Source organism: Puma concolor, chromosome E1 (assembly GCF_028749965.1).
Source record: "Puma concolor isolate L17-30 chromosome E1, mPumCon1.1.hap2, whole genome shotgun sequence".
NCBI classification, from domain to species: Eukaryota; Metazoa; Chordata; class Mammalia; order Carnivora; family Felidae; genus Puma; species Puma concolor.
In genome coordinates, this window is record NC_141680.1 from 36,577,226 (window position 1) to 36,600,344 (window position 23,119).

General features: G+C 54.7%; 1 protein-coding gene across 1 annotated transcript in view; it reads right to left on the reverse strand.

Moving 5' to 3' along the window:
* Positions 1 to 17,831, reverse strand: part of ABCC3 (ATP binding cassette subfamily C member 3) — a 32,581-nt gene extending 14,750 nt beyond the window's left edge. The window contains 17 exon segments of the mRNA XM_086685460.1: positions 600 to 789; positions 1,083 to 1,250; positions 5,964 to 6,140; positions 6,221 to 6,342; positions 6,786 to 6,873; positions 7,249 to 7,353; positions 7,504 to 7,599; positions 9,185 to 9,277; positions 9,606 to 9,674; positions 9,676 to 9,778; positions 12,892 to 13,083; positions 14,308 to 14,439; positions 15,147 to 15,208; positions 15,421 to 15,546; positions 16,371 to 16,508; positions 16,727 to 16,852; positions 17,466 to 17,831. Coding sequence (XP_086541586.1) covers positions 600 to 789; positions 1,083 to 1,250; positions 5,964 to 6,140; positions 6,221 to 6,342; positions 6,786 to 6,873; positions 7,249 to 7,353; positions 7,504 to 7,599; positions 9,185 to 9,277; positions 9,606 to 9,674; positions 9,676 to 9,778; positions 12,892 to 13,083; positions 14,308 to 14,439; positions 15,147 to 15,208; positions 15,421 to 15,546; positions 16,371 to 16,508; positions 16,727 to 16,852; positions 17,466 to 17,831 — 2,353 coding nt within the window.
* Positions 17,832 to 23,119: the final 5,288 nt, after the last annotated feature.

Below are 23,119 nucleotides of genomic sequence, written 5' to 3' on the forward strand. Positions count from 1 at the left end.
TAGTAAATGTTCAAGTCATGTTAGCTGTCTATACAGCAGTAGGCAAGAAAACTCAGGAAAAGATCTGTGGGCCAGCCCAGGGTTTGGCGTTGGGGAGCCAGGACTGGACAACAAAGGGGGTGGGGGGTTTCTGGGCTCAGAGACTTCAAAACGCTCCACGAGGACAGGGAATTTTCCATTTGGCCACGGCCATCTCTCAGTGCCGAGAGTAGTGCTAGGACCTAGTAATTACTCAGTCCATCTTTGCTGGTAACTAACTGACTTCTCCAAGCACTTGCAGATTTATCGAATGACTTCTCTGTGAGATAGCCTTGACATTCAGGCTGGGCCCGGGCCCGGGCCCTTATGCCCTTCGGACACAAGGGAAAAGTAGGGCTCTGAGGCCTGAGCTGCTGATAAGGTCACACAGGCAAGAGAAGGGAGAGGCACTTGACTACGTCCAGTTCGGTTTCCCTCTTGGTGACGTCTGATTGTCACGCAGATGGTCGAAGTTCCTCGGAACCTCCCTTGTGTGACACTGGGCCCATCCAGCGACAGGCACCCCAAGACAGGGGAGATGCCGGGAGGGCACAGGAATGTGGAGGGCCAGGGATGGTTACCGGTCCTGCTGCCTTCCTTCAGGTTCTTCTCAGGCTTGTCAGGTGCGTAGTTGCAGAGGAAGTTGGCAAAGGAGCCGCTGTGCTGCAGCAGGGGGTAGGGGCCCGCCTCAGACACCTGCCCGTCAGCCAGCACTATGATGAAGTCCATCTGGGGCAGGAAGTTGATGCTGTATGTCACCAGCACCCGTGTCTGGGGAGAAGACAGCAGGCCATCATTTCCACTGACCTCAGCACACACACCCCTGGCGTCGGCACAGGGGTGAAAGTCATCTCACACCCCTCACCCCAGGCTCACTGCAGCCGGCTCGGTGCCCCTGGGGTGTGTCCCCCCTCCCCGGGCTTCCCCTGCCACCCAACAGACGTTCCTTCTTCTCAGGCCTCCCATATCTCCAGGTCTCCTCCAAACCCCTTGGCCTCCCACTGCTTCTCTCCTAAGGCCCTAGATCTCTCCGTGCCTCCCCCACAACCTCCTGGAGGCCTCACCTTGCCTGCCAGCACGCCTTCGGGCCCTATGACTTGGTCAAAGAGATGCTTGGCCACATGGGAGTCCACAGCTGACAGTGGGTCATCCAACATAAAAAGGTCAGCTTCCCTGTAAACAGCTCGGGCCAGACTCACCCGCTGTCGCTGGCCCCCAGACAGGTGAATGCCCTGGATGGAGGAGAGAGGTGGGAGGTATGTACTGGGGAGAAGAGAGTCAGACAGGCACAAGGGGACAAGGGCCCTGTCACCGTCAGTCAACAAAGCAGACCTCTCGATTCTCATTTGATATGCCTGGTCTTGTCCCTGTGAAGCTCTGAGGCCATAGGAGAAGAGGTGGTGGCCCTCAAGCGTCCCCCCGGGGCAGGTGAAGACATCTGCTCCCTCTGCTTCACCACCCTGCCCAGCTGGTTGCCCTGGCTGCTGCCTGTATACTCTGAAAGGCTGGAAATCCCCCAGGAGGTCCTTAATAGACCTTTTAATCTGCCATCGCCCATACAGTTTGCAGATGGCTTTCATAACGGGGATCCCATTTGATCCTCCTATCAGTCCTTTCAGGGAGGTGTCATCAGCCCCACCTTCCAGATGAAGAAATTAGAGCCCAAGATGTTAATGACTTTGTCCAAGGTCCTGAACTCTCAAGAGCAGAAGCAAAAATGGAAACCCGGTTCCGGCCCCCGAATTCGTTAACCCTGGGATTGTCCAGGAGCCAGAGGAGAGGTAAGATCTCTCTTTAAACCCATGATGTGGAAACCGAGGCACATAGCAGCAGGGCTGGGCCCCGAAAGCAGACCCCAGAGGTGTGGTCTGCTTTCCCACCTCCAGCTTCCTTCATTCCCTCTGGAACAGGACCCAGCTTTTTCAGGTACCCTGAGAAATGCACCCAGAATGGGTTGGGGAGTGGCAAATGTGGGATGGGAGCTCGAGATGCGGGGAGAAGCAGGGGGTGGGCACACAGCTGAAGTGACTGAGGCATGTGAGCATGTCTGCATTCAACGAACCAGTCTTTTTTGAGTGCCTACTAAGTGCTGGGCACTAAATTAGGTTTGTGTGTGCGCAAGGTTAGTGCGGCTCCAGGAGAGATGGGAAGGAGGGGTTGCATCATAGATGAGGAGGTCTCCTTTGGCTTCCTATAACCTCAGAATCCCATCCCCACTGCCCGGCTCAGGTCCTCATTGCTTCCCCCAGACCACCATGAGAGCCTCTCACTGGTTCCTGTGCCTTTGGGCCCCTCACACTGCAGTCAGGGCAGCTTTACAAAATGCAGGTCATGTCCCTACTTAAAACCCTCCATGGACAAGTTGAACATCAAGATAAGTGATGATGGTAGGGGATTATAATCCATTGAGTCAAATAAGAATTCTTGAGCTCGTATTGATATAAAGAGATTAATAAGTAAAAAAGGGGAAGGAGGGGAAAGCTCTTTTTAATTTTTTTATACATTTTTTTTATTTGAGAGAGAGACACAGACAGAGCACAGGCAGGGGAGGAACAGAGACAGAGGGGGACACAGAGTCTGAAGCAGGCTCCGGGCTCTGAGCTGTCAGCACAGAGCCCAACTCGGGGCTCGAACTCACAGGCAGCTAGATCGTGACCTGAGCCGAAGTCGGACGCCCAACCGGCTGAGCCACCCAGGCGCCCTGGGAAAGTTCTTTTTTAGACTAGAATGGCAGCTAATAACCGTAGAAGGAATGGGGTTAGGGAATCACCATTTGGCAAACACGACAGCAAACGCTGAGTCAGGCAAGAATCATCAGTGAACGTCGTAAATGAAATCACCAATGAAAGACACCACCTCAATCAAGCGATCAAAGTTAGCATTGTCAATAAGGTAGGAACTGACATGTGTCTCCTGCTATGATGCACCAGTAAGGACATAATATTACTTCTTTGACACTTCCCCCCCAAACATACAATCTAACCCAATTGTGTTCAAATTGAGAGACATTCTACAAAATAGCCGGCCTGCAGTCTTCAAAACTGTCAAGGTCCTGAAAGACAAAGCTTGAGGAATTCTCCAGATTGACAGAGAATAAAGAAATGTGACCACTAACTACAGCTCGTGATCCTGGACTGGATCCTCGCCCAGGAAAGAAAACAGCTAAAAAAAAGACATTTACGGGGACAAGTGAGAACATGTGAATACAGACAGTAAATTAAATAATAGTCTCGTATCAATGTTAAGTTTCTTGATTTTGATAATTCAAGTATAGTTATGTTAGGGAATGTCTGTTTTGAGGGAATACATACCAAAATCGTCAGTGTGAAAAACCTCCCGAGCGGAAACTATAAAACTCTTAGAAGAAAGCATAGGAGGAAAGTTTCATCAGGTTTGGCGATGATTTTTTTTGGATCTGACACTAAAAGCACAGGCAGTAACAGTAAAACAAGATATATCGGATCACATTAAAATTGAAAACTTTTGCACATCAAAGGACACGATCCACAGAGTGAAAAGGCAACTTTCAGAAGAGGAGAAAATATTTGCGCCTCGTAAACCTGATAAGGGGTTAATATCCAGTCTACATGAGGAACTCCTGCACATCAACGACAGAAAGCCAAACAACTGGATTAAAAATGAGCAAAGGACTTGGGGCAGATGCCTGGGTGGCTCAGTCAGTTAAGCGTCTGACTTCGGCTCAGGTCACGATCTCATGGTGCATGGGTCTGAGCCCCGCGTCGGGCTCTGTGCCGACAGCTCAGAGCCTGGAGCCTGCTTGGGATTCTGTGTCTCCCTCTCTCTCTGCCCCTCCCTTGCTTTGTCTCTGTCTCTCTCTCTCAAAAAAATAAATAAACATTAAAAAAATTTTTTTTTAAATGAGCAAAGGACTTGAATAGCTAGTCCTCCAAAGCAAAATCTTCAAATGGCAAGAAACACAAGATGCTCAGCATCACTAATCACTAGGGAAACGCGAGTCCGAACCACAATGAAATACCATCTCGCAGCCATGAGAATGGCCGCCGTCAAAAACCAAACACCCGCTCCCCCCAAGAAAACGACAGCGTTGGCCAGGATGTGCGGAAGGTGAAGTCCTCCTGCACGGTTAGTGGGAATATAAAAGGGTGCAGCCGTGATGGAGAACGGCATGGCATTTGCTCAAAAAATAGAATTACCTGGTGACTTAGCAATCCCACTTCTGGGTACATACTCAGAAGAATTGGAAGTAGGGTCTCCAAAAGATATTTGCATGCCCGTGTTCAGAGTAGTATTATTCACCATAGCTAACAGGTGGAAGCAATCCAAGTGTCCCCTGACAGGTGAATGGGTAAGCAAAATGTGACCCATATGCATAATAAAATATTGACCTTAAAAAGGAAAGAGATTCTGACACATGTAACAACATGAATGAACCTTGAGGATAGTATGCAAAGTGAAATAAGCCAGTCACACACACACACACACACACACACACACACACAAAAGCAGGTATCATGCTGTAGGATTCCATTTATATGATGTACCTGGAGTAGTCAACTTCCTAGGGACAGGAAGTAGAATGACAGTTGCCAAGGGCTGAGGGGAGCGGGGTGCATGGGGAATTGTTTACATGGGCACAGGGCAAGATGAAAAGAGGTTTGCACTTGGCTATACGACCATGTGAATATACTTACGGCGACTGACCTGTACAATTAAAAATGGCTAAGATGGTAAATTTTATGGTGTGTAAATTTGGCAACAATTAAAAGTAAGTTAATCTTAAAAATTTCACTGGTGCCCTGTGGTTTTTAGGGTATAGGCCAAAACCTTCACTAAGGTTTTTAAGGTTTTCTGCCTTGCCCTGTACCCTCCCCACCTCTTCCAAACCTCTACTCGCACCAAACTGCCCCGGAATGCCGGTCCCATCACTGTTCCTTGGCTCACACCTTCGATGACTTTCCATCACTCTTGATAAAAGCCACAAGGCCTTACATGACCTGGCTGCCTGGACACTTCAGTGGCTTCACCTACTCCTCCTCACCCCAGCTCACTCCACTCCAGCCACACCGGCCTCCTTGTGGATCCTGACTGCTTCAACACAAAGGCCTCAGGGCCTTTGCACTTACTGATCTCTCTGCCTCAAATGTCCCCAGATGGGGCTCCACGTCCCCAGATATGGACTACTTCCTCACTTTGTTCTCAGTGAGGCTTTCCCAAGGCATCCTAACAATACAGCCCTGTACATATTCCTATATCCCTTTCCTGTTTCATTCTTCCCCCTTAACATTTATCTAATATATATTTTATAAATAATACTATATTATGTTATAATAATATAGGACTTAATATTAATTAGTATAAGTCCGACTTAATTTAATATAATATTAATATAATACAATATTATATAATATTATATTAATATTATAATAAATAATATATATTTATCTTGCTTGTCCTCTCTTTCCCTCACTAGAATATAAGTGATATAAAGGGCAGAGATTTTAGTCTGGTATTCGTTGCCATGTAAGACAGTCTGGCATGCAGTAGGTATGTAATAAAATCCAATAGTGAATGAATGGACGATGAGCTCTTTTTCCTCAGCTGTTAAGATTCAGCTCAAAAGTGACGCCCTTCCTTATGGAGCTCTGCCCACCCTCACTTCCCTCCTTGTCCCCTGCACCGGCTTCCGGCCTGGTCCCCAGGGCATTCTACACCCTCTACCTGTTCATAAGTCAGCCTACCCCAGTCGTAGACCCATTCCCCCCATTGCCAAGCACAGAGCTGGGTGATTTGCATGAATGTGGGAAGGAAGGAAGGAAGGAAGGAAGGAAGGAAGGAAGGAAGGAAGGAAGGAAGGAAGGAAGGAAGGAAGGAAGGAAGGGTTGAATGCATTTATGGACCTGAGCTGGGCTAAGGTGGGCAGCTGTATGTGCTGACTCCCTAGAGGATGGGAGGGGACCCTGTACCTTCTCTCCAATCTCCGTCTGGTCCCCGGCAGGCAGCATCTCCAGGTCAGCTAGCAAGGCACAGGCTTCCAGAGCCTGTTGGTACCGCTTGGGGTCCAGGGCTCGGCCAAACAGTATGTTTTCCTGAAGAGTGCAATTCTGGATCCATGCCTGCTGGGGCACATAGGCCACAGAGCCCTGGCCGGAGGAGAAGCTACCTCAGGGTGTACCCCGGGCCTGGCCAAGCGGCCCTTCCCGGGAGTTGTACCCTCTCTCACCTTCACACACACCGGGCCTTCCAGTTTCTCCATCTCTCCCAGCAGGGCAGACACCAGGGAGGACTTCCCACAGCCCACAGGCCCCACCACAGCCGCCAGTGCCCCTTTCGGCCCCTGGATGTCTAGACTGAGGGCAAGGAGTCCAGGAATCCAGTCAGAGGTAGGGATTGGGATTTCCTTCCCCAACCTCTCACCTAGAGACTCAAGCCCTCCTCCCTTTCAGATACCACCTTGACAAGTTGAGGCTCTTTCTGGTTTCCAGGCCAAAGATGGGAATGGAAGGAGTTGGGGGTGGGGGGGGGGGGGAGGGGAGGGAGAGGTGCCGGGAGCCCTGGGGGGAGGGGCCAATGTGAGAAGGCAGGGAAGCTTGGGGGGGGAGGGGCAGGGAGGCCTAAGAAAGGAAAAAAAAGTGGGGGAGGCCCAGGGAGGGACTGCACAAAGGGAGAGAGAAGGCGGGGCCGGTGGGAAGACAGGAAGAAGAAACGGATAAGTTAAAAGCTTGGAACAGAAGATTTTCTGGAGCAGGGTCTGGGGCAAGGGCAGCCCAGGTAGAGGGTGTCTGGACCTGGGGTGATGGTCTTTCTTTCCACACAGTGGGGGTCAAGTTCATCTTGGCTCAGGAAATGCTGGATCCGGTTCAGAGACAAACTGATCTGCCGGAGAGTGAGTCAGCCCAGGAAGCTCTCCCTTCCCCCACCCGCTCCCACACTTGCCTGGCCCGGACTTCCTGGGAGAGGCAGGGCCCCCTAAAGACCCAGACGGGGTGCTGGACACCCCCCACCCTACGACTGAGTCTTCTCTGGCACCCACTGCCAAGAATAGGGTCTAGGTTGGTACGAGGAGGTTGTCTTCAGAATCCATGTTTCCAGGGACCTTTCCTCTCTTCCTCTGTCTCCAAATGACCCCTGGTTCTAATGACCTCATGCCAACTGCCCGCCCCCTCAATTCCAATAATTCTCCTGGATTGTCCCCTGACCCTAACAGCCTGCCCTACCTCCCGCAGAACCCCCAGCCCTACCCGGGGTTACCTGGACCAGGCCGCTGATTATCTGGGGCAGCAGGTTCCGGGGAGTCTTTAAAATATTGAACAGGGACGCAGACACAAAGGCCTTCTCGGCATCAGGCACGTTGTTCTGGTCCACGGACACATAGACCCCAAGGGTAATCAGGGTCACAGGGGCAGGGGTGGAGGGCGAGTGTCAGAATGGAATCTGTTGAGTCCAGAGGCCTGGGCCGGCCAGGTGGGAGGTGGGGGGCCAGCCCCGGTCGGGGGGGAGCCTCACCAGGAAGGGGGTGCAGACCCAGGTGAACGTGGATATGGCTTGGAGGTAGGCAGACTGGCGTAGCATCCGGAGCTCGTCCTCCCGGATGCCCTCCACCTTCCCCAAGAAAACGGGTTCCCAGGCATACAGCTTCAGCACCTTGAAGCCACCCAGGGTCTCACTCATCAGCTTGGTGCGCGAGTCCTTGAACTTCATTTGCTCCGCCCGTGGGAAGAGTGGCAGTGACACGCCCTGCTCTCCTCCCCAGACTTCTCCCCACTGGGGCTCCTACCTTCCATGCCCTGGCACGCACCGCAGCCATTCAGACGGCTCCCATTCCCCCCCTCGTCCTTCCGCATGGCCCGTGCTGCCCCCCAGCCCAGGTGCGCCCTCTCCTCCGCCCACAGAGTCCAACTCCAACCTCAGTGCTTCCATCACTGACCCTCCCAGGCAGCATCCTCTGCCCCCTTTGCTGGGTTTCTAAGCCACGTTGTTCTTCTCTTTCGTTCCCGTGGAAATCCCCGCGCGCGCAGGACTCCACAGTCAGACTGGGGGCCTCCTGAGGGTGCAGACCGCTTAACTTTCTCTTTGTTTCCCCAGGCCCTAACCCAGGGCACGGCAGCCCGACTTGATTTATCCATTCAGCTCTATTCGTTGCATGCCTACTCTGTGCCAGGCCACGTGTTAGACATGCGGCACATATGATGAACAACTCAACCGAGGCCCCGGCCATCATGAAGCTGACAGTCTGATGGGGGAGGCAAACAGGAAGCAAACATTAACTAAGTAAATGCTTAGTAAATCAGTACGTGGGACTCTGTGGGAGAGTAATGGGGTGGGGACTGGGAACTCAGAGTTTATGCTGGGGAGCAATGGGGAGGAGTGAGCAAGCAAGGAAGGGATGAGACGCATGGCAGGGAACAGTGGGTGGGGGGGGGCCCAGAGGTATGCGTAGCTTGGTGCTTTGGAGAAAAGAAAGAAGGCCAGAGTGGCTGCCACTTGGCCGTGCCCTGGGGGGTGAGGACTTGCAGGTGGGCAGGGGCCTGGTGGGTGGTCATGGGGAGTTTGTCATTTATTCTACGCACAGTGGGAGGCTACTGAAGACTTCAATAAACATTTGAAAATGAAGGCTTGGACGACTGGCTATTTACACTGAGCACAGTGTGGTGGGAGAAGGCTCTCATTAGACCAGAAGACGCAGGGGCGCCTGGGTGGCTCAGTCGGTTAAGCGTCCGACTTCGGCTCAGGTCGTGATCTCACGCTCTGTGAGTTCAAGCCCCGCGTCGGGCTCTGTGCTGACAGCTCAGAGCCTGGAGCCTGCTTCTGATTCTGTGTCTCCCTCTCTCTCTGACCCTCCCCCCGTTCATGCTCTGTCTCTCTCTGTCTCAAAAATAAATAAACATTAAAAAAAAAAAATTTAAAAAAAGACCAGAAGACACAGGTTTGAGGCCCGGCTCGCCCTGATTCTGGACTGCCCTTGTCTCTCTGGGCTTTGATTTCTCAGCTGCTACACGAGAATGTGGCTAGAGCCCTCTCAGGGCTGTCATGAGGTTGGAATGAGCTAAGGTTTGTGGAAGCGGCTTATAGCCATCCTTCCTCAGTAAGCAAGGCAACTGAGGGGCCCCAGGTTAGGGAAGGCCCTCCCCCAGGCACCTTGGCCGGGTGCTCCAGGCAGGAGCAGCAGACCCGTGATAGCGCCTACCTGTAAGGCACGCATCTTCATGGCCACAGCTCCGTTGAGTGGGACCAGCAAGACGATTAAAGCCACCCCAGCCAAGATGGAAGGACCCAGGTTCTGAGGAGGCATGGGTGGATCGATAAGACAAATACCTAAAGAATGTGCACAGACCCCCACAGACGGACAGAGGCCTGTGGATCAGAAACGTGGAGCTGGGCAGGAAGCAAGAAGCGGTAGTCAGCCAAACAGATAGAAACAAACATACGGAAAAAGGCCAAATACGAAAACAGGTGCAGAAGCCCCCGGCCATCAGACAATGTCAAAAGCTAGGAACAAAGAGGCAAACAGAGGAAGGAGTCCAGACACACAGGAAGGCGACTACAGCCGGCCAGCCAAGGAGAGTCAGACTCACACCCAGGCCCCCCGGCACCCTGTTCCAGCGGACCTTCCTATAGATGACACCTGTGATCGCCGAACGAAGCCTCAACACCATCACATAGATACAGTGGAGATGACTGTTGTGAGAGCAGAGTCACAGAGCATGCAAACATCAGCCCGGCCACCGGGAAACCCCACCAGGTGGAGGCCACGGGGTTTGAAATAAACCTGATCAGGATGCTGCAAGGAGAGGAGAGAGGCATGAGAGCGGGGAGGGGTCCCCCAGGCCCCTCCTTCTACTGCCGCCCTCCCCTCCCACCCTTAGCCTCCACTCTCCCAGGCAGGGGCTGCTGGCCCTCCACACCCCCACCCAGACCACCCCCACACCCCGGCTCAGCCCTATGCCACCTTAAGACCATGACCCCCCCCCCACCATCTTCCGGCCCTTCTGCCCTCACCTCTATTCCCACCTGCCACGGCCCTGCGGCCCACTGCTTCTATCACTCTCTCCCTGCGAGCCTGCCTGCCTGCCTTTCTTGCCTCTTGAACCACGTGGCAGGAAGAGATGCCACAGGTCCATAGCTTAGACTTTCCTGCACCTTCTCCTGGGCTGCTGAAGGCTCTAGAACCTACCACACGACCCCACAGACGCTCCCCCTCAAATCCAGCCTTTCCAACATCAGTGGCCCCCGGTGCTGCTGGTGACCTTCTCCAGGGCGCTAATCTACCTCTTGTCCCCTGGCCCTCTGCACCTCTTGTCTCTAACCTTCTCACTGCCCCCACTCACCCCACCCCACTCAGTAGCCGCCCCGCTCGTGTCTTACCACTTACCCACCCATTGAGAACTCCCTGACAACCACGGACTTCCCTCCAAACACTTGCTCTCTTCTTTTTCTTCCGGCTTTCTGAGCCTGATCCTGCCCCGCTGAGCCCTGACTCCCATCCACCTGCTCAGCAACACGCTCCCTCATTGCCACCCTTTCTGGACCATCAACATCTTCATCCCTGCTGGTGGCTCTGTACCTTCACCCACCGGCATGACCAAGTCTCTTCCATGTTGGGACAAACCTCCCCTCGACCTCATGGAGCTACCTCCCGAGGTGTAGACAGGCCTCTCCTTTTGCTGCGTGTTGACTGTGTCTCCCCCCCAAAAAAGATGTTCCAGTCCTAACCTCCGGTACCTGCGAATTTGACCTTATTCAAAAATAGGGTCTCTACGGATGTAATCAAGTTAGAATGAGGTCCTACTGGAGTCGGGTGGGCTCTAATCCAGGGACCGGTGTCCTTATAAGAGAAGGAGAAGGGGATTTGCACACAGAGACCCACGGATGTGAGTGCGCACACAGATATGTGCACATGGACGTGGACACACACACACACACACACACACACACACACACACACTGGGGAGGATGCTGGAGGCCGACGTGGGGGTGATGTGTCTACAAGCGGAGGCCAAGGATTGCCAGCAACCACAAGAAGCTAGGAGGCACAGTACAGATTCTCATTCAGAACCTCTAGAAGGGGCCAACCCCGCCAACATCTTGATTTCAGACTTCTGGCCTCCAGAACTGTGAGACGGTAAGTTCCTGTCGTTTTAAGGCCCCTCCCCACCTAGTTTGTGGCAATTTGTCCCAGCAGCCATAGGAAATGAATGCGTTTTCCTTATGGGAACTTTCTAGACCTCCCTGGCCCCTGCTCTCCGAGGCAGACCCACTGCTCTAGGTCCTTCCCCTCCGTCTCAGCCTCTATTCTCGGCACTAACAAACCCCACGTTGTCCCCCTCAGGCTCTATCTCACCGGCCAACCTGCTGCACTGGAGGCCATGCTTTCTGCCAGAAGCATTCTCCGTGCTCTGTTCCACGGCTGGCTCTTTCCCCAGCTTTCGCCCTTCCAAGCCAGCCTTCTGCTCACCCCTTACCGGTCACAGTTCCCTAGGGCTCTGTCTGGGGCCACCGACATGAGTTCTCTGGGAGAGCCCAGCCACAGATACCGGACCCTGGGCCTCTACCTGATGGCTCTGAAACTGTGGTCTCCCGCTAGCTGGGAATTTCCCCCTGGGACAATGTCCCCCAGCACCTTGACCCCAACGTAGCCAAGACTCAACTCACCACCTTGCCTGGTGCCCAGCCCCCTCCTCCTGCTGCATTCATCATCTCAGAGAAAGATCCGACAGCCGGGTGGCCCACGACCCCTCCGTCTCCCTGGCAATTCCCCAGCAGCTCCTGAATCGTATCTCATTCCTGGCCTGGACTCTCCTCTGACCTCGTTGGCCCACCTCCATCCCGCCACCTGGCCCTACATCCCCTGACAGAGGGGTCCTTCTGAAATGCAAACCAGATGCCCCTCCCCTGGCTTCAAATCTTCCAAGGATTTCCTTAGCTCTCCCTCTCTCTCCCTCCCTCGGGTCACCCTTTCCTCCGGAAATACCCGGAGTTCCTGAGTCATGTCGGCTGAGGCCTTTGTGACTCTGCGTGCGCTGAACTTTCTCCTCCTTCCTCACCTAGTCAACCAACACCTGACTGTCCTTCCCACCTTGCTGACCCCTCCCGGAAGCAAGCGCACCTGCTGTTGCTCCTTCCCAGCCTGGCCTCCTTGTCCCTCCTAAGGATTTCCAGACACCCGAGTCTACCTCTGTCTGCACAGTGCTCTAATGGATTCCCACACTGGTCTTCCACCGTGTCTTCTAGATCTCTGCATGCCTAGTATCTAGCGTCATTCTGGTACACTGGGGGCTCAACAGCTGTTTTTTGAATGAGAATACGCAGATGCACACGTGGAGGGACAAGGTGTTGGGGGGTTCAGCGGCGAGGTAGCCCTCCTTCTTACCCCCCGATTTGAGAGCTTTCCCTGGTCGAGGCCACTCATGGGACAGACGACAGAGCCTATCAACTGGCAAGGACCCCCTGGCTGGAGTTCAGAGCCCTGGACTCCAGTCCATCTTTACCAGCTGTGTGTGCCCTCGGGCAATTTCACCTCTCTGAGTTCCTGCTTCCTTGTTCGTTTTGCGTTTAGTTTTTCCACTTCCTCTCTCTCGTAAAATGGGATTAGGGGCACCTCTCTGTAGGATTGTTGGAGGTGGGGGTGGGATTTGAAGAGAGGATGTTTGTTCATCCGCCCACCAGGGTGCCTGGCATACAGCACGTACGCGATGAAGATGAGCTGGATGTGAATCGGGGAAACTCTGGCACAGGGGTATTGTCACTTGCCAAAGGCCACACAGCAAGTGGGGAGAGCCCCTTCGGTCCCGGTCTGGGATCTTTCCCATGGTGTCCCTCTGCACTCAGACCTCAGGGACGCCAGCCGGCGCCCCTTACCCAGGAGGGTAGCAGCAAGAGTGAGTGTGGTCAGACCTGAGCAGCTGCAGATTGACGAAGGAGAGCAGGTCCTGGGTCAACTTGAAGCAGATGCTCGTGAAGATGCCGGAACCACAGGTGGCCAGCACGGCCCGCGGGAAGGATGGCTCCCGGGGCCTGGGCTGGCCCCCGAGCAGCACCACATCCTCACCGGACACACTCTTCCCAGATGCCACCGCGGCCCTGTGTCTGGTCCAGGGAGGAAGGAGAAGTGGGTAGGAAGGGTCACATGCGCCCCACGAGACACGCACCAGTGGGGCCTGACGAGGAGCAGGGGGTGCGGGGACCTGCTTTCTCGGCTCTTAGGACTGGCAGAGGGATAGACAACATGACCTTCCGGGTGAGAACTCCCCAAGTGACTCTGTCTGCAGGCGTATGAGGCTATCTCACGGGCCTTAACCACTACCCCCAAGAACTACAACTCAAGCAATTTCCAGCCCTCTCCCTGCCTCCGCAGCATGGCTCCAGGGAGGATGCCGACAGGAAAGGGAGACAAGGGCAGAGATGGCGAGTGACCTGGTCACTGAAGAGCTGGGCAGGGAGAGGGTAAAGGTGGCATGGAAGGGAAGAGAGGGGGTGCCGCATGCAGGCTGGGGGGCCCGTATGTCTTCTCCGAGGCCCCAAACTAAGGAAGCCGAGACACCACAGACTAAGTCCAAGTCCCTGGCTCCTCCACCAGCCAGCTGCCAATCAGGGGCTCTGGGCTGAAAAAGCACGGAGGTCCTGGGTCCCCAATTATGGGTGGGAGGGAAGGGGGTTCAGTCCTGGGGTCAGAAATGGGTAGGGAAGGAGGACTCGGAGCTCTAGCTCTCTTGGTTGGGCCATTGGCCAGACAGGTCCCTGGGTCTTTGATGGGAAACTGCCAGTGGGAAGGCCCTTCAGTCCAAGGATCATCTTCTTCGGTCCCTTCCTCCAGACAGGAGGAGGCGGGATTGAGAAGAGGGGCTGGCCTCAACCTTCTTCCCCTGACCCTTCCCCTTCTGAGGGAAGTCCCTGGAAAACACCTTTCAGGACGGGCACGATAGCACAGTGGTGAGAGCAGCGGGTCCGGACACAGGTGGGTTCCAGCCCCGCCACCACCAACTCAGGGACCTTGCGTGCCCTGTTAAGCCCTCGCTCCTCAGCGTCCACTTGTAACACGGAAACAATAGAACCCACACGGCAGGGCTGTTAGAGATTGAGTGAATCTACGTGTTTAGGGCCACGTAGCGACAGACTAAGTGCTACACAAGTGTCAGCTATTCCCTGGAATTAGAAGAGCTGGGGAGAGCTGGCCCCACTCAGGCCCGGGCGTCCCCCCTCAGGACCACCCGCACCTGCTTTTCTCCCCACCCCCACCCCTGCGATCGGCGTCAGGGCTACTCGCCTCCCCCGCAGGAGACTTGGGATGTGGGAACCCAGGGAGGGCCTCACCGCGCTGGCTGCTTCTGCTGCTTCTTCCATGCCTCCATCAGCCTGTCCACCACCACCTGCGAGCGGTCCTCCTCGGTCAGGGACCAGAGGTCCTGCTCCTCCAGGGGGCGCCGGTAGCCAAGGATGGCCATCCTGGGGCGGGCAGCAAGCCCACGCAGGGTCAGAGCTCAGCAGCCTAGAGCTAGGGACCGGGGTCTCCAGAGCCCCCAGTCTCCCTGAAGGGCTGTGGCCACGGGCAGGGTCTCTTTTATTGCCCCAGTGAACAGCCTGGAGGTCACTGCCTCCCATCCCAAGTTCCTATCCCTACTCACCCCGTCTCCACCTCTTCCCCAGATGCCATGTTGACCCTCGCGCCTTGGTGATGAAATTCACACCGACTGTGGCCCCGGGGAGAGGACAAGTGCGGGTGGATGGAGTCCCAGACCCAGGTGCCTCCTCAGTGTGGTGTGGTTAATGAGCTGTCACCCAGGTCACAGACACGATTATCCTGCTCAAGCCACACTGAGGGGCCGCCAAGGAAATGACAAGCTGTAAGCTTATCCCAGATGGAAGAGCTCGGAAGTAATTACAGTTTCCCTCTAGCTCCCGGGGCCTGTTCCTGTGAACAGGCCCAGATGCAGGGCTGGGATGGGAGCTGGGCCAGCCGGGCCTCTACACTCAGCCCCCAGTCCAAATGGTCCAAATGGACAGGTTTCCTCACCCTCGCCTGCCCCGAATGCCCTCTGGGGTCAGGGTTTGGGGCAGGGAAACAAGCCGGCTCAACTCTGGCCCGCTCCCCTTCCTCCCCACCTCCCCTCTCCTCCTCCCTCTGGCCCAGCACGGAGGGAGAGCTGACTCACTTTGTGAACCACCAGAAAGACAGGCGGGAGAAGAAGCCAGAGCTGACCTCTGGGGAGGGGTTCTAGAAGATGAGAGGGTAGGAGAGGAAGACTCTGGCGTGCCCACCACCCTCCCGAAGCGGAGCAGAGGGAGCAGGGGCCCTCGTTTCTTCCTGGAGGGAAGGACGACTTGGGGATGGAAGGAACTGGAAGGGACGGGAGCTGCTGGTAAGGGCTGGGCTGAGGAGTGGGCTGTGGAAACCCCACGGCCACCCGGCCTCCACGGCAGACTCACAGGGTCGACATTCTTTGGGGAGAAAAATGGCGGCTGCGCCCTGAAGCAGGACAGGATGAGAGCGAAGAGCACCAGGGCGAAGTAGATGTAGAAGGTGGCGAAGCGGAAGGGGTCTGAGGTCTTGCCCTGCAGGGGAGAGTGGGGAGGGACGTCAGACACAGGCAACCCTGGACCTGCAGTCCTGCCCCCCCACGGGGTCCTTTGGGGTGCCAGGCTCCCTCGGGGTGGGATGCAGGACCCAGAAGTTTCCGAGAGATGGGGCGAGGTCACAAGGGGGCCGCTGTTCGGTGAGGGCTCGCCAAGCACCCCACCGAAGTCACCTTGTCTGACCCTCCCCACAGGGTAGGAAATCTCGGGATATCCAGTTTGCAATCGAGGAAATGATCGCGAAGCAACTGGCCCAGGATCACAGAGAGGGCGACTAGAATGTTCTGAGCCTGCACTTTTACTACCACGTTCGACTGCCCCCCACCCTGGAAACGGAGGAATCTTGCACCCCACCACCGCAGGGAAGGTCAAGACGAAGACCAGAGAAGTGAGGGGGATGGGAAGAAAAGGGGAGAGCAGGACAACAGGACTTCCCGGTAGGACAGACTACTCGTGCGCGTCCGCACACACGTGTCCAATACGCAGACGCTGGCAGACCCCTGGCAGACCCTGCACGTGGCGGTGCCCACGGTGGCGGCAGAACGGCCCCCTGTATCCGGTGAACGCCCCACAATGGCCGTGTCCCGCCTCATTCCCTTGTGTGACACCAGCCCTCTCCCTCGGCTCCCCGGTCTGCCTCCCAGCACAGATACAGCAAGTAGGGGACAACGTAGAAAGGACTGAACAGCAGGGGAGGTCCTGGGAGCAGGGGAGGGGCGGCTTGGGACCCAGCGGTGACCTTGAGCCCCGAGGCCATCCCCTAGATGGGGCTGCACCTGGCAGGTTCCCCTTTTGCCCCTTACCTTTGCCACGGCTGACAGGATCTTGGAGCGGAAGGCGACAATGGCACAGACCACGCACGGGAACCAGAAGATGATGAGGACTCCTGGGGACTTTACCCCCTGCAGCCGCTCATGCTGGATTAGCAGAGTGGCCAGCCGCTGTGCCGAGAGGGCAAGGAAGGCTGGGCCGGAGTACAGAGATATCTGGACCTTCTCTGTCCTCCCCACCCCACATGGCCAGATGTTTTGGGGGTCACTCCTTCCTCTTTCCACTGCTAAGGTGTCCGGCCCTCTCCAAGCAGCCCATGGCTCCCCTATCACGGTCCCACAACTCACTGGAGACCCTCCCCCATCAACTCCCAGGGCCCCACACTGACCACGGTGACCCCCACCAGCAACGGGGTGACAAAGAAGATGGGGGCGGGGGCCCAGCCGTGGACCAGGTCATAGAAGGCGTAGAAGAGGTCAGCCCAGGAGATGCACCACAGCAGGACGCCCAAGGCCTACAAACAGGGCACAGGGTGGAAACCCCACCTTCAAAAGTAGGGACGGTTCCCACTGGAGGATGTCCTTTTTTTTAATCTTTTTTTTTAATGTTTATTTTTTATTTTTGAGAGGGAGACAGAGACAGAGGCAGAGAGCACACACAAGCAGGGGAGGGGCAGAGAGTGAGAAAGGGAGACACGGAACCTGAAGCAGGCTCCAGGCTCTGAGCTGTCAGCATAGAGCCCGATGCGGGGCTCGAACCCACGGACTATGAGTTCATGACCTGAGCCAAAGTCTGGCGCTTAACCGGCTAAGCCACCCAGGCGCCCCTGGAGGATGTCCTTTTATCCTACCCAGGGTCTGGCCCCGGTGGCTAGGTGGTGCACTGGCCAGAAGTGCCCTGGGGGCGGGGAGAGTGTTGCCAGAGAACTTTCTTGAACTTTCGCAAGCAGGGACTATCTCGTTTGACCGCAGACTCAGCTGGCAGGCTGTCGTGGCCTGAGCTGCGGGGCAGGTGTAGCTGGGAAAGCGTTCAGCCACCGACGGTGGGGGATGGGAGGGGGGAGAATCGTGATGAGCAGAACCTTCTGGGTCCCAGCCCCACCCGCGAGAGATCCCTGACCCCCTGACCGTCTTGAGCCTGGAGAGGTGGGAGAGGATAACGTAGCCTCGGTGATGGTGCCGCAGATGGAAGAGGTAGCAGGGCAGGGCAGCCCCCAGGTAGATGCAGGGGACCCAGGCCAGCAGGGAGTTCTGGAAACAGGGAGTGAGGTCCGGGTCGTCGGTGTGCACGGACAGATTGGCGTCCCGGGGGCAGAGGGAACAATTCGGTGCTGTGGCAGCCTGCTGCAGAACGGGACTCCCCCTCGAGGAAGGTGGCTGGGCCAGAGAGGCAGTCCACCTGCTCCGGGCGTCAGAAGGCACGTGGAGACCACACGAGGTGGGCGTGCAAGCAAGCAAGCCCCGGGAGGAGGGTGTGCTCTCCCAGGAGGCCATGGTCGCCCTCTCTTTTCTCATTTCCCTCTGTCTCGAATTGAGGTATCGTTAAAGCACGGTAAAGTGTGCCCGTGTAAAGTGCACAACCCAGGGGCGCCTGGGTGGCGCAGTCGGTTAAGCATCCGTCTTCAGCCAGGTCACGATCTCGCGGTCCGGGAGTTCGAGCCCCGCGTCAGGCTCTGGGCTGATGGCTCAGAGCCTGGAGCCTGTTTCCGATTCTGTGTCTCCCTCTCTCTCTGCCCCTCCCCCGTTCATGCTCTGTCTCTCTCTGTCCCAAAAATAAATAAACGTTGAAAAAAAAATTTAAAAAAAAAAGTGCACAACCCAGTGGGCTTGGAAGTCATACACACCAGCCAAACCACTGCCACGGGAAAGATACAGGGTATTTCCATCATTCCACAACCTCCCTTGGGCCCCTCTGCAGCCCATCCCTCGCAGGCAACCACTGCCCTGCTTTCCACCATTCTAGATTTCCACTCTTTAAAAAAAAAAAAAAAAAAAAAATCAGTGTTTTATTTTTTATTCATTTTTGAGAGACAGAGCGTGAGCGGGGGAGGGGCAGAGAGCGAGGGAGACACAGAATCCGAAGCAGGCTCCAGGCTCCGAGCTGTCAGCACAGAGCCTGAGGCGTGAGGCGGGGCTCGAACTCACGAACCGCGAGATCATGACCTGAGCCACTGAGTCACCCAGGCGTTCCATGTGTTTTATTTTATCAACGCGATATATGCGCATGGTTGAAGGGCCCACTTCCTCTCCATGCCTCTCCCAGGGAAGGGACTGGGAGCTTCTCTGAGATTAATTTGCTTCTCCTTTGCATTCAGGAAAGTGATCCATCACCCCACCTACCTCACTGACTGGGTAGGCTCAAAGGAGCAAGGGAATGAAGAGAGAGTTTGTACGTTACAAAGCCTGGGTGACCAACCATCCCCATTTGGGACTGCCCCGGTCCTAGCACTAGAAGTCTGGTATTGGTGGGGAGCCACTGAGTCACAACAAGACCGGGTCCAGTCTTTGAATACAACTCCACCCACCAAGCTTTTTGGAAAGAGGTGGGGGAATACATTCAAACACGTATTTTAGTGAGGTTGTTTCTTCCAAGGTCACAAATGAACTGATCTTCCAACCTCCACAAAGCATTGGATGTTCTTTCCAGAAAGCTCAGAAAATATAAGCAGGTAAGAAAAAAACCAAAAAACCCAAAACCAAAAAACCCATCCACAATCTCATCCATCTAGAGACAACGGCTAACACCAGAGGATATAAAACTCCTTACTTCCCAACTGCCCATTTAAATAATGATCATTTTTATTTTTGTCCAAGTTATACTTTCACATAACTTTTTTTTTAAAGAGCTGTCAACACAGAGCCCAACGGCGGGGCTTGAACTCATGAACTTCGAGATCATGACCTGAGCACAAGTTGGATGCTTAATGGACTGAGCCACACAAGTGCCTCCCTAGTTCCATTTTCTAGGGGCAAATACGTTCAAATATGCTAACTTCTATCTACTTCTACATGTTAAAGCAATTTGTTCTTACCTTTGTTCGATTTATTATTATTTGATAATGAGGTTGCACCTGTCTTGTCCTTCCCATTTGAGTGTCCTCACCCTTCCAGTATAGAATGGCTTTTGTCATATAAATATTCAGAGTTTACACTTACTTGACTCTGTCAAGGTCCACTACAGTGGGCCCTATGTTTTTCAAGCTGTGTGATGTTGAGCAACATGCTTAACCTTTGCCTCTCTGGGCCTTGGTTTCTTTGAAGGTAATGTTGGGGATAACATCTCCCCAACCCCCTCCCCTCTGGCTCCTCAGCTGTCATACTAGTCCAGGCCCTCACTTCCCCCCTGAGTAATTTCCATAAGGTTCTGATCTTTTCCCTTCCATCCCCTAGGTGCCCAGATCCCTGCCCAGACAGACCTCTCCCTTCCTCCCTGGTCTTTCCTTCTAAGTCTCCTGGCCGGTTCCCTCTCTTGGCATGGCAGTGTCCCGGGGGCCCATCCAGCTCCTTCTACACACCAGTGACTCTCCTTACCTTCTCCTTGCCTTCTCTGCTCTTTTTTTTTTTTTTTTTTAATGTTTATTTTTGAGCGCAAGCGGGGAAGGGGCAGAGAGAGAGAGGAAGACACAGAATCCAAAGCAGGATCCTCACTCTGAGCTGTCAGCACAGAGCCCAATGCGGGGTTCGAACCCATGAACTGCGAGATCATGACCTGAGCCAAAGTCAGTCGCTTAACCGCCTGAGCCACCCAGGCGCCCCATCCTCCTTTTCTTTATAGCACCCGTCACCTTCTAACATGCTATATAAGTCACTGGCTTATTGTGTTTTCTCTCATCTTTTCCTGCTGGGGTGCCATTTTTATTTCATTTATTGATGTGTTTTAAGTACTTAGAACAATGCCAAGCACATAGCGGGGGTGGCGGGGAATGTGGTTACATAACTTAAATGAAATGTTTGCTGAATAAATGAATGAATAAAATAATTTTATACTTTCCCCTTAAACCTTCAGCGGTGCCCTAAAGCCTAGAAGACAAAGTCCAAGCATATTACTACGGCATTCGAAATTTCCAGCTGGTCCTGAATCATCTGATCCTGGGAACTACTGAACTATCCACATGCTTGAGTTCTCCCATCTTTTTAAAAAAATGTTTTTAGGGGCGCCTGGGTGGCGCAGTCGGTTAAGCGTCCGACTTCAGCCAGGTCACGATCTCGCGGTCCGTGAGTTCGAGCCCCGCGTCGGGCTCTGGGCTGAGGGCTCAGAGCCTGGAGCCTGCTTCCGATTCTGTGTCTCCCTCTCTCTCTGCCCCTCCCCCGTTCATGCTCTGTCTCTCTCTGTCCCAAAAATAAATAAACGTTGAAAAAAAAATTTTTTTTTTAAATGTTTTTAAATGTTTATTTTTGAGAAAGAGAGAGAGAGAGAGAGACAGTGCGAGCGGGGGGAGGGGCAGAGAGAGAGGGAGACCCAGAATCCAAAGCAGGCTCCAGGCTCCAAGCTGTCAACCCAGAGCCCGACGCGGGGCTCAAACTCAAGAACCGTGAGATCATGACGCTTAACCAGTGGAGCCACCCAGGCGCCCCAGTTGCGTTCTCCCATCTTAAAATACTCACGGAGTGGTCTGCACACCCTGCCTCCCGTTCCTCAGCTTCTACTCTTTACTTCCATCTGGGTCAGCCCTCTGCCCTCTGATGCCCCTGCCCCAGAGCTCTTCCTGAAATGCAGCTTTGTGCCCCCTTGCTTCAGGGCCATGAACCTACATTGCCTCCTGCTGCTCATGGGGCGCCCACGCACCCTGCAGCCCTCTCTTCCCCGGTGCCCCTTTCCCCTGCTGCCAGCTCACTTCGTTCTAAATGTGCTCTGAGGGTCCCACCGCTACGCTTTTGCTCAACCTGCTTTCTGTCTCTTCCACCCTCCACCTGGTGGGCCTGGCTTGGGAGCCACGTCTCCCACCGTGAATACCCCCCTGCCTCTGAAGTCAGCACCTCATGAGGGATCCGCCTTTCTAGAGCATCCGTTTTCTCGCTTGATGATGCTGTGTTGAGGGTATGCTCTGAGTCGCGCCCTGGGCTGGGTGCACCCTTGGCAGACGTGTCCCTGCCTTTGGGGAGCATGAGGTCCAGGGGCATGCTGCTTTGGGATATTAGATTCACACCCCGGTGGGAAAAGTGTATACCACGTACAGCTTGTAGTCTAGGGCCCTGCATTCAGTGAGCTCAGGACCCACAAGGACTAAGGACTCCTGCTGAGCACCTGGCATGCTGGCCCAGGGCTCGGTGCCGCGTCAGAGCTGGGTACACCCCTAGGCCTAGTCAAGGCACCCCAGGGGGAGGGCAAGCAGACACAATGAATCCAGCCCTTTGCCCTTTTTAAAACACTTCTTATGGGGCGCCTGGGTGGCTCGGTCAGCTAAGTGTCCGACTTCGGCTCAGGTCATGATCTCACGGCTCGTGGGTTTGAGCCCCGCGTCGGGCTCTGTGCTGGCAGCTCGGAGCCTGGAGCCTGCTTCGGATTCTGTGTCTCCCTCTGTCTCTGCCCCTTTCCCGCTCGTTCTCTCTCTCCCCCTCTCTCAAAAATAAATACATATAAAAATAAATAAACAAACAAAACGCTTCCTGTTCAACTTCCAGAACGCTGGCTATTATAAACTTACAGAAAAGCGCACACGTTTTAGGCGTACCCTTCAGTGAATTCTCACACACTGAACATACTTGTGTAACCAGCACCCGAATCGTTGCTGGGAGCAACGAGACATTGCTGGGACCTAGACACCCCCTCCTCGTGCCCCCTCCCAGCCACTACTCACCGCAGAGGAACGCTATCCTGACTTCTAACCATGTGGATTACCTTTCTGCCCATCTGGCGTCTTCCCCTAAAGGAAATTACACAAGTATGTGCCTTTCACGTCTGGCTTCTTTCACACAACTCTGTGTTTGTGGGGGTCATCCTCGGGGTTGAGTGTGAGTAGGGATTCTCCCTCCTCATTTCTAAGTGGTGGCCCTTGTACGAAGGGACCTTCTGGGTGGTGGCGCCTCGCATGAACGGACCCATGTATGTATCCATCCTATTGTCAGTGGCAGCCCCACCCTATTTTAACCTTAGCAAGCCCATTAAACCCACCCGCTTCCTCATGATCCGGCTGGCCTGCCCAAGGCCATCCAGAACTCAGACCTTCAGGTCTCCAGACCTCACTGGGCCCAGCCTGAGCCTCACCTCCTGCAGGAAGCCTTCCTGGGACACCCCAGCCTCTGCCAGGGCTTTCTTTTGCTTTATCCTGGGTGGTTTTGGCAGCCAGGTGAGTGACTGTCACCTGAGAGTGATAAAGGCCCCCTCTGTGGCATTTTGTTACAGCACCTACATGGTCATTACCTGGCCGTCATTTCAGAACAACTTCCAGAAGTAGAGAAGTGGAAAGGTATTAGGTCCAGCTCACGAAAGAGAAAGCAGGCTCCACCCAGTCGGGCAACAGGTCAGAGGACCTGGCCGCAGAGAGCTGGGACAGGCACCCAGGCCTTGTCACAGCAAGCCTGGGTTTCTCCTGACCCCCGCCACCTGCACCTGCACACATATCCCATCTCCTGCAGCAACGTGCGCCCTGGAGGGCAGACGCCCGGCCCCCGCCCCTCCAGCCCCCTGCACGGGGCTGGGTACACAGGAGCGGCCCGGATACGGTGTGGGTGCTGATGACAAGGGAGTGTGTATGTAGCAGGGATGGAGCCCGAGTTCGACGCCATGATGGGGAATCACTGTCTGAACGTGCAAGTCGGGGGCACGGCTTTTTAAGGCAGGT